Here is a 10,067-nt window from a genome sequence, read left to right as displayed (position 1 = left end):
CATTCAGAAATTAACAGTAAAAGATGAGGGGCCACTTGTATTATTTTTTCAACTCAACGCAAACGACTCATTTACTGTTTGTTTTAAATACACATTATCCAAGACAAATGCAGTTGTAAGAATTAGTACATGGGTTTAAATGCATACATTTTTCTGACGAGCACAGTGATTTTATAAAAAAAAACTATCTATCTTACCTGGTAATCCCAAATTTTAAAATACGTGTTACATGCTATTTTTCACAATCTTTGTCCTAATTCGAAACCTGTCATTGCACAAGCCAATTTAGTCGTTTAAAATCGAATTAAATAAGTGTCACTTCAACTTTATCTCTATCTAAATTGCTACAAATTATTCCGTTGAATAAAGGGAAGTATTTCTCGTTGGACAAGCGCACACTCATCTGGCTAAATAGCTCGCCGTGATCGTATAGTGGTTAGTACTCTGCGTTGTGGCCGCAGCAACCCCGGTTCGAATCCGGGTCACGGCAAGAAACGCTGGTCGTTTTTTGTGCTGAGATACGATTTAAAACATGTTTGAAGGAAGGTAATCATTGTATTTACAATGAAACTTTGCCTTCTGCTTGACCATTTGCTTCTGCCAATCTCCCTAAGTAAGTATGAATACAGTGTACACACACTAAATGAATATATTATTATGAAGGACAGGAACTATTGCAAAAATATTGACTTAAACTTGTCAATATTTTGTGACACCACTATAATAAAAATATGAAAAGTTACATACGATTGTAATAAATACAATTAATTGCAACTAAATGCTTTCAAAGGTGACCCCATGAGTAAATATCTCTGCATATGATATTTACTCATCTCATTTTACTGGATATTTGCTGGAGGACTCCAGCAAGCAAACAACACAATGAAGACCAAAGAAAAGAAAAGCAGGTTGTCAGTATTTTAAAAGCAGAATGTTTGATTGAATTGAAATTATTATTGTTTTGCAAATTTTTTTTTCATGTGAATTGGTGATATATAAAGTAACATAAAGCTTAGAACATATGAAATACTAACACTAACAAAATAAATATATATCAAGAAAAATAACATAGCAGTTAGAAGGGAATATTTAGTAGTATATTACCTAGTATTTGTTATTTGGTTGGTAATTGGAGCTGGTGTGACTGCTGTTTGCTAGATAATAAAATAATTAATACCACCAAACGTTATAATTTTAAAGTGCACCATATTTAAAACAGTCTTTAAACAAGGTTTTTATATACAAGATAAATGTGGAGATAAGTAAAGTACTACAAAATAAAATCCAACTCATTATATTTAATTATTGTCAATAAATGCCTATTGTTACAATGAAAAGCAGGCATAATTGTCTATTAATCACCTGTTTTGTGAAACTTCTGCTAATTGGAAGAAGTTTTTGCGGATTATTTTATGGATAGTCTCCTTTTTGCCCCGTTTCCAGCTTCCGGAAGCGAATGCGTGTCACGTGATTCGAGGGCTGTCCAATCAGCTGCCAGAAGCGGACGGCTCGTAATTTTGAACAGACGGGGAGCAGCCAGCGATGAGTGCTGCAGCTAATTAGCTAGTAGCAAAACATCGACATATTTCTCCAAAAGATGGACGTTACGCTGTTTCTCTACTCTGGATAAGGTGGAAACAACTCCGTGTTGTTATTATTAAACATGGACACTCATATTATCACTCCTGGACCCTATCGAGCTACAAAATTGGTGAGTTTTTGTTGTTTATAGAGCAGAATGAGACCTCGCTAACTATTTTATTAACGGAAAAGTTTTGGGTGTTTTCGTTTCAAATATGGAGTAACAGTTGCGTACACCTCTAAACTAATATTAATAAAAACTGAAGCTTGTAAAACGACGCTTGTTTCTTTTACTTTTACTCAAAAACATTCAGTGACTTTAAAACCAGCGCTTCTCAGCAGCTATTCCGGAGTATTATTAAATACTTCAGCAGTTAGCTTATTAAATGCTTATCATGCTTGGTTAACTTTGTACATTTTAATTTACTTAAGTTTCAAACTTTCTTGATTAATACATGCAAGGATGTTTCATAATACAATGTTTAAATGCATTTAAAGTAAAGAAAAAATGGTTTTTTATTGTTTCAAAGTGGGAACATTCAGGTACGTTAGCAGCAAAGTAATACTGTGCAACTATATTCAATTTTAATGTATTTGATTAGGACAGTGCGTATTAATCAACATTACCACAATTCATGGCGTTGTAAATATGCAGGAATTACACAATAGCTAAATTTTATTCCGTGTCCTAAGACAACTAAGCAGGAAAAAAAACACCTCACTATGCAATCCACAGGACAGTACTCATAGTTCTATTAAATACATTTTAAAAATCAATAATAAAAAAAACAGGAAATAACCAACAGACAATAATAGTTACTGTTTTTCTTCACATTTCTCAGGTGCACAGTGTTTATTCAACATTTTTGATTGTGCCTGTGGATCAAAATAACTATAATACTTATTGTGTTTGACTATTTTTCCATCAGTAGAAATAATTGTTGCTATTCTGGTTTCTGTCTTTTTAAAGATTGGTAATTGGCGATCGGCCAGAAAACTGCAATCGGTGCATTTATCTGCCTGTGTTTTTCTTCCAGTGGAATGAGGTGACGCGCTTGTTTCGGGCCGGCATGCCCGTCAGGAAGCACCGGCAGAACTTCAGGCACCATGCTTCCTGCTTCACGGCTGCTGCCGCCGTGGACTGGCTGCACCAGCTGCTTCAGAGCAACAGCAACTTCGGCCCCGAAGTCACTAGGCAGCAAACCGTTCAGCTGCTCAAAAAGTTTCTGAAGAACCACGTGATCGAAGACGTGAAGGGCCGCTGGGGAACGGAGGACCTGGAGGACAACCACATGCTCTTCAGGTGACTTTATTGTCATACTTTAAAAACATATGTGACCTAAACTGGGATTTAATCAAAGTTACGTTGTTCATGTGTGATTTTTCCAGATTCCCGTCTACTTCTCCTCTGAAACCAATCCCATGTCCAGCTCCGGCGCCAGGATCCAGGTCCATAAAGAAGCGGCCGTCGCTCCGGGACCGGGAAGGTTTCTTCAGACTGAGGAACCTCAAGAACCAGGAGAAAGACTCCATGGTTAGGATGAACCAGATGTTTATATAAACTGAATAAAAACACACACGTTTTTATTCTCACCCTCTGAAGTCAAATCAGACCAAACTTTTCTTGTTTTACGTCAGTTAGAATCACTAAAATTAATTCTGTTTGTTAAATGCCAAAAACTTTGGCAAGAATTTTTTTTTTATTTAAAAGTTGACATACTTTCGGTCAGTATCAGGGATAACTGTGTTTTAAAATGAATAACTCCAGGTCGGACCTTTTGGGTTTGGTTCCACAAACATCTCACAATAGTTTGCTGAAGTTCTGACCCGTTCTTCCTGACAGAACCGGTCCATTTGGTAGTCCGCCTCGCTCGCCTTCACATGTATTTTCAGATCTTCCCACAGACTAAGATCAAATAAGCTGCTGTATTTACATTTGTCCTAATGCTAAAACTTTCTTTCAAAGAAGGTGTCTTTTGTTTTTTCTAAGTTAAGTTAATTTATTTTTGTATTTTAAATTTCCGCAATTATATGGTCAATGGAATAAATTGCCCCAGAAGTTATTGCGATTAATGGTAATATTGTTTATCGCAATAACCTTTTGAAATATCTAACATAAATAAACAAAACAACAAATAAAATGAATTATAAAGTCTCTGTAAACAAAACTTGTCCTTCAAACTAACAAAAGCACCAGAATGAAGCTTTTTGTCCTCTAGTTTTGGTAGAAAACAGTCAGACAGCCCGAGCAGCATAACTACAGAGATATAAGTACTTTGTTCCAACTTGTTTTTAGGAGAATGTAGATCCTGCGCTCCAAACGCCGCGAGACGAATCAAATCCGTCGGCAGAAGAGCAGCAGCACCAGAGACGAAAGCTGACGCTGGAGGATGAGCAGGAAATCTGGAGAGACGTCACCCTGACTCAGTAAAAACACAAACACTGAACAGCCAGACTCACAAACGTAATGTTGCATCAGAGCGCAGAAATCCAAATTATCATGAGATGGAAACGTTTGTTGTGTTTCTCCAGCCTACAGAGGATTTTGGGCGTCTCCTCTCTGGATGAGGTTTTGGACCAGCGGCACGTAAACCCTCAGAACATCATCCACAACATGACCAACGTCAACAAACACGGAGTCGTCACGCTGGAGGACAAGAGCAGTGAGTGATGGACCGCACCCTGTTAATTATTCACACATCTAGACTCAAAGAAACAGAAACAATTAACAAATTATTAAATAATCATCAACTAATTTAGTAAACAATTAATCATTGTCCGGAGTATACAGATTAAAAAAAGACCTTTGCTGAGAGAACAGTCCACTCAGAGCAGTAATTAAACCAAAACGGCATTATAAATATAATACAGTTTATTTCTGTCATAAATGTTGCATTTATGATTAAAAAAACTTTTGTCTGTAAATATGTTCTACTCTGAGCTTCTCAAGTTGTAGTTTCAGTTTTACCTGGTTCAAAAACTGCTGAAAAAAATAATAAAAATTCTCTTATTAAGGAAACAGAGCAGTAATGAATTCTTGGTCAGTCTAACCTGTTTTTCTTTCCAGATGATCTTCCTCATTGGGTTTTGTCTGCCATGAAGAGCCTGGCGAACTGTAAGCACAACAGATTATTACTCAGAAAACACTTCACACTGCATCATAATAATCCCAGTTTTCAGGCAACGTGGGTTTAGGAAACTGTTTACTGTAGAAGTACAGCAATGCATTATGGGTACAGAGGGCGAAAAGCTGCTCGCTAACGATGATTGGCATTGGTTTTAGCTGACAAGTTTGAACGTAACACGCTAAGTATTAAATGTATTAAAAGGAGGCAGTGCTTTGCTAATCATGGTCAACACTACAACAACTAGATAACACGGTCAGGAAACAGTTTTAATAAAGTGAAAAAATAACGAGGGAGGGGGAAGTAGGTCAGTTATGCTAGCTTAATTTTGACAACAGTAACATGTTGATGTCGCGTAGCCGACACAGAGGGCGAGAAAAAAGAAGAATGAGTGGTTTTGAGTTGCTCTTCAATGGTTTTTATGCTTTATTTGTTCCTTTTGCTGTGGAGCATAGCCTTAAATTAACAACTACAAATCCAGGTTTTATTTAGTTGAAGGAATTGTTCTACCGCGACAGCACGGCTATGGCTAGCGCAAGCCCTCCAGCGTGGTGCGCATGTGCAAAGTTTCCGGACGTAAACAATAACACGCAAGGTGTTCACGTTGTTGTATTTTTCCGGGACATATTTCCAAACAAAGATAGTAATTTCTAATCTTTACAGTGCAGGTGCAACAAACCTAAACCAGCCGGTGACGATGTTCTGTTCATCCGCAGGGCCGAAGTACGACAGCGACCAGCCGTCCTACCCCGGCTTCGAAAGAGACGTCTTCAAAACGGTGTCTGATTACTTCTACAGCCTCCCTCAGCCGCTGCTCACATACGAACTGTACGAACTGTTCATCAACGTTCTGGGTAGGCAACGTTTTTCATCCTGACCCGCTCAGCTGCTGGGGAATCCCACCGACCAGTCCTGTTGATGTGACTCTAACAGTGTCTCTGACTGCTAACACAGGTCTTGGTTGTTGTTGTTTTTTCTGTGTTGTTGCCTGTAGCTGCGTTTCCATTAACCAGAGAATTGCACCAATTGAAATCACGAAAATTAAATTACTTAATATAAACACGCAGTTGATGTTTTTTGATGTAAAAAGTTGTAGCGCTAGGATGCAGGTTTTTTTTTTTTTTGGTCTGACTAGTCACAGATGTCACTTCTGCCAGAAACTCCAAATTAGATGACAGGAAGAAGTATGAACATGATGATGATTTTTTTTCTTTTTGTGGACAATCTGCAGCTCACTGCATCCACAGTTTATAAAAAGTTGAGTGTTATTCCAATGTGTTGAATTCATACACTGCAAAAAACAATATCTTTCCAAGTACGTTTGGTCTAGTTTCTAGTGCAGATGTCCGGGGAAAGTACTGTAGATACACTCACTTATAACAAGATATTTTCCCCAGGTTCTAAGTGAAATAATCTGCCATCAGTAGATTTTTATCAATATTAAAGAATTATTTACTTAAATAATAAACCTTGCGAGTGGAAATGATTCAGTCCTCTTTAATTTATTGTGTGATTAATTGATTTATTGCTTATAGCGACAGACTTACGTGTGATTTTAAGTAACTTTGATTTAATGGAAACACTGTAATCTCAAAATAGATTTTTTTTACAGTAATGGAATATCAACAAAGATTTGCATAAATTTATAATGGAAATGCAGCTACTGGTGTAAAAGTGTGAATTAACTGCATCCTTTCACTTCCCTTTCACTCTCCGCTTGTGCTGACCTCTGACCTTTCACCCCGTTCCTGTGCTGCTTGCCTCTCTGCCTGCGCCCCTGTTTGCATCTGCTTTCAGTGTTGTGTGGATATGTCGCAGCGCCCCCTACGCTCCAGCGTGGGAAGCGAAAGAGTTCGGAGCTGCCGTCGGTTGTGCCGGCCAAGTCGTCGTTTCGCTCCACGGAGTGCCTCCTCCTGTCGCTGCTCAGGCAGGGCTCGTGCGATGAGGCCGAGTCGCCCATGAGGGCCGTCCTCAGCGGGACGCTCCAGTCACGCAAGGAATCGGGTGCCGGTGGTGCCAGCGGCACGAATCTGAAAACGGTTAAGCTTCGCACAAGAAGCTGCTCCCTGGAAACCATCCTGGATTGTTCTCCTCTGCGCGGCCTGCAGCCGTTTCCATGCAGCAACGAAAATCCCGTTTTCCCACCTCAGGACGGGCACTTGAACACAACGTTTACGACCAAAGCGGACAGTTTCGTTCGTGAAAATGCAGCAGGAGTTGTAACAAGGAGCTCTGCGGGTTCCAGAGTTAGACAGTTAGACGGTCAGGCGTCGGCGCGGCCTCACAGCAGCTGCCTGGACATCGTCATGAAAACCAAAGAAGAAGAACATAGAGGGACGAAGTGGTCCAGCTGCCTCAACGTGAACCAGTATCCTCCGTCTTCCTCCCAACAGCTTCTCTCTCTCCCAGCCAAAGCTCAAGGTAGGGCTGGGCATTTATCGCATTGTTCGTCAACCATCCTGATAAAACTAATCAAAATACACATTTTTAAAATTTATTATTGTCATGACGAGGCCTGTCACAATAAATAATTTTCCTGGATGATAAATTCTGCTAAATGTTATTGTAATAAACAATAATATTGTTGTTTTGAGAACATGTTTAAGTAACATAACAGCATAAATACGTTCTCAGAAATCAATCAATGTTGAATCCTAATGAATATTTAATGCTGAAACAGAGACTCTTTAAATATTCAAAATAATCAAAACAACAAATAAAATCAATTATGAAGTCTCTCTAAACAAAACTGTTCTTTTTAAAAAAGGGACTAGTGAGACCAAAACACCAAACTGAAAACTTTTATCATGCAATTTTTGTAGAATGAAAGAGAGAAACAATAAATCATGCTAATGGAAATTATTGATCTCGTTTTAATTTATCGTGTCTTTAATTGGCTTATTGTTTATTACGAGAGGTCTAGTCATGATAATTTCCAGTTAATGACGATTAACTGGAACTTTCTGTGTTGTTAGTTTTATCATTTTCCCTCCATTGATTTTTCATTGAGAGCATTAATAAAAATCAATACATTTGAAAATATGATGAAATGCAGTTACTGATTAGTGACACAGAATCACACGAATCAGTTACCTAAAACAGATTTAATAAATCATTCCTGCCGTTATCTCAGTAGCATCGTGATAAAAGTTATCGCCCGCCCCTAGCTCACGGCCCCGCCTCCAGTACCTCTAACCTTTGGGCGCTCCCGGCGCCCGCTGCCCGCCGCTGCCTCAGCTCGCTGGACGTGTCCAAGCCGCCGCCGCCGCATCGGTCTGCGTCGCAGCTCAATCTGCCCGTCTGCGTGGCTGCCAGACACTTCCAGCTCCCCCAACCCAAACCTGAGCACAGTAAGACCGCCTCCCGCCTGCATGTGTGTGTCGACGCCAGATCCAACCTCTACTAATGTCTTCCAAACAACTTTTTCCTTAAATGAATTCAAAAGCAGCCGCTAACGTGTCTGTCTAAATGCAGTGTGGATCGTTTTGTGCTGCTTCTGTTTTATCTGCATGTTTTGAACGGCTAGTGCCTCTTAACTTCACCTAACAGTCTTGTCAACTTTATTTGTGCAGAAAATGTCAGCAACAAGGCAGTTTGACCTTTTTACATCCTAAAAACATGATTCAGTTACCAATTATATATGTGACCATCAAACATGTTGGTCAACGTTCCAGTTATTTTGGTTCAAAAGCAACTCTGCTATAAAAACACCAAACCTTACCAGGTGTTTTTTGTTTAGTTTCTTTTTCTTAGTTTTGTCTCATTTCAAGCTTTCTAACTTACAAGGTAAGATCATTTTATTTATGTTGCACATTTTCAGCAACAACTCAAAGTGCTTTACATAAACTAAAGGAAATACAAAATGACAAACTAAAGAGCAAAATAAAAAATCTAATGTTGATCCATACAAATGGCTTTTCATCAATATATGAGCTTGTTTAAAGTCAACATTTTTTAAATATTTATTTAAAAAGGTTCTAGTTCCATCGGGAGATTATTTCCATAATAAAATGGTAAAAACTCAAAGTGTTTTTCTTATTTTGGGCCTGGATAAAATCCATTCTTTGCCATTTTTGCTTCTTGAATCTTATCCTGCTCACTGCATCATAGTTGTAGTTTATTAATACCACCCATCTATTCATTTGTCTAATATAAATGCAGTGAATAGATGTGATTCATATTTTAGCCCAGTTTTGCCTCCATGTCGTCTCTGATTGTGATTTTCTTCTTGCAGGCGTTCTCCAGCCGCAGTGCGAGCGCGTCGCTATCGAGGCGCTGCAGCTCTGCACGCTGCTCCTCCCACCGGCGTCCCGCAGGAAGCTGCAGCTCCTCATGAGGATGGCGTCCCGCATCAGCCAGAACGTGGACATGCCGCGCCTCCACCCGGCCATCGGCACCCGGACGCTGGTGAGCGGCGAACGGACGACGCGTTTCCAAACGCCGCAAACGTTCAATTCTTTTGTTGAGGTTTTATGTCACGGAGCAACAAGAAGCAGCGCATGTTTGATAACTGAATAAAGATTATGATTGTTTTATTTTCACAATTTCACAAAAAAAAAAAGTTTTTATGTTCACTTGGCTTTTGTGAAAAAGAATTAATGTGGAGAAAGTTAAATGAACTAGTTTGCAGAATAAGTTTACGCTGTTTCCTGTGTTAGAAGTGAACTAATCTGCCAGTGGAACTAGAACTAGGTTGCTAGGTAACAGCCTGGGGTTGCTAGGTAACGGCCTGGGGTTGCTAGGTAACAGCGCAGAAATAAGTGAAATAATCTCCCAGTGGAACAGGAATTATTGCCTTAGAAGAAGCTGCTATATCTTGTTGGAAAAACTACTTATGAAATAATTTGGACTTATTTGAAGTGAACTGAGACACTTGATGTATAAACGAGATCAAACTAGTTGGTGAAGTTTTACTTTGCGTTTCCAGATGGTCCACACGTTTTCCGGCTGCGTCCTGAGCAGCGCGGAGGACTGCGACCTGGACGAGCTGCTGGCGACCCGCCTCGTCTCGTTCCTGATGGACCACCAGCAGAGCGTCCTCTCCGTCCCAGAATACCTGCACAGCGCCATCAGGGACCACATCCACTACCTGCGCACTGTACAGGTACGACGTTACCATGGAGACGGAGAAGTCCCTGACGATGCCTCAGTTTATATTTAGTGTTTTCTAGGTCTGAAAAGTGCTTGATATTTTAACTTCACAGTTTTGTAATAAAATGCCATCCAACATTTGATTAAAAGCCTAAATTTGGAAAAATGTTTTTTACAGTTGAAGCCAGATATTTTCATCCACACAATTGTTAAGTTGTAAGTAGCATACTGCGCATGTGTGAGATGTAAGGAGTGGGAGGCGGGGCTAGA

The 10,067-nt window shown here is 39.6% G+C and overlaps 1 protein-coding gene, 1 long non-coding RNA gene and 1 other non-coding gene across 4 annotated transcripts; 2 read left to right on the top strand and 1 right to left on the bottom strand.

Moving 5' to 3' along the window:
- Window positions 1-369: 369 nt before the first annotated feature.
- On the top strand, window positions 370-9,937 carry LOC106939958 (DEP domain-containing protein 1A-like). Of its 2 annotated transcripts, XM_015022546.1 has the most exons (12): window positions 370-613; window positions 1,444-1,711; window positions 2,619-2,884; window positions 2,971-3,115; window positions 3,878-4,008; window positions 4,114-4,244; window positions 4,649-4,696; window positions 5,423-5,560; window positions 6,504-7,127; window positions 7,874-8,056; window positions 8,941-9,113; window positions 9,634-9,937. In XM_015022546.1, the coding sequence occupies exons 2-12, from the start codon at window positions 1,664-1,666 to the stop codon at window positions 9,865-9,867; spliced, it is 2,121 nt and encodes a 706-aa protein (XP_014878032.1). In that variant the 5' UTR covers window positions 370-613; window positions 1,444-1,663; the 3' UTR covers window positions 9,868-9,937. The 2 variants fall into 2 exon arrangements, with proteins under 2 accessions (XP_014878032.1, XP_014878033.1); XM_015022547.1 differs by lacking the exon at window positions 7,874-8,056 and having other exon boundaries at window positions 380-613.
- trnah-gug (transfer RNA histidine(anticodon GUG)) lies at window positions 419-490 on the top strand. The gene has a single exon. It is a non-coding gene; the product is annotated as a tRNA-His (tRNA).
- LOC106939959 (uncharacterized) lies at window positions 4,130-5,232 on the bottom strand. The gene is made up of 2 exons (XR_001422960.1): window positions 4,633-5,232; window positions 4,130-4,282 (listed from the first exon to the last, which is right to left on the bottom strand). It is a non-coding gene; the product is annotated as an uncharacterized LOC106939959 (long non-coding RNA).
- Window positions 9,938-10,067: the final 130 nt, after the last annotated feature.

This window comes from Poecilia latipinna, unplaced genomic scaffold (assembly GCF_001443285.1).
Source record: "Poecilia latipinna isolate Pla-1442-1.1 unplaced genomic scaffold, P_latipinna-1.0 Scaffold3041, whole genome shotgun sequence".
Lineage (NCBI taxonomy): Eukaryota > Metazoa > Chordata > Actinopteri > Cyprinodontiformes > Poeciliidae > Poecilia > Poecilia latipinna.
This window is presented reverse-complemented; position numbering and strand designations above follow the sequence as displayed.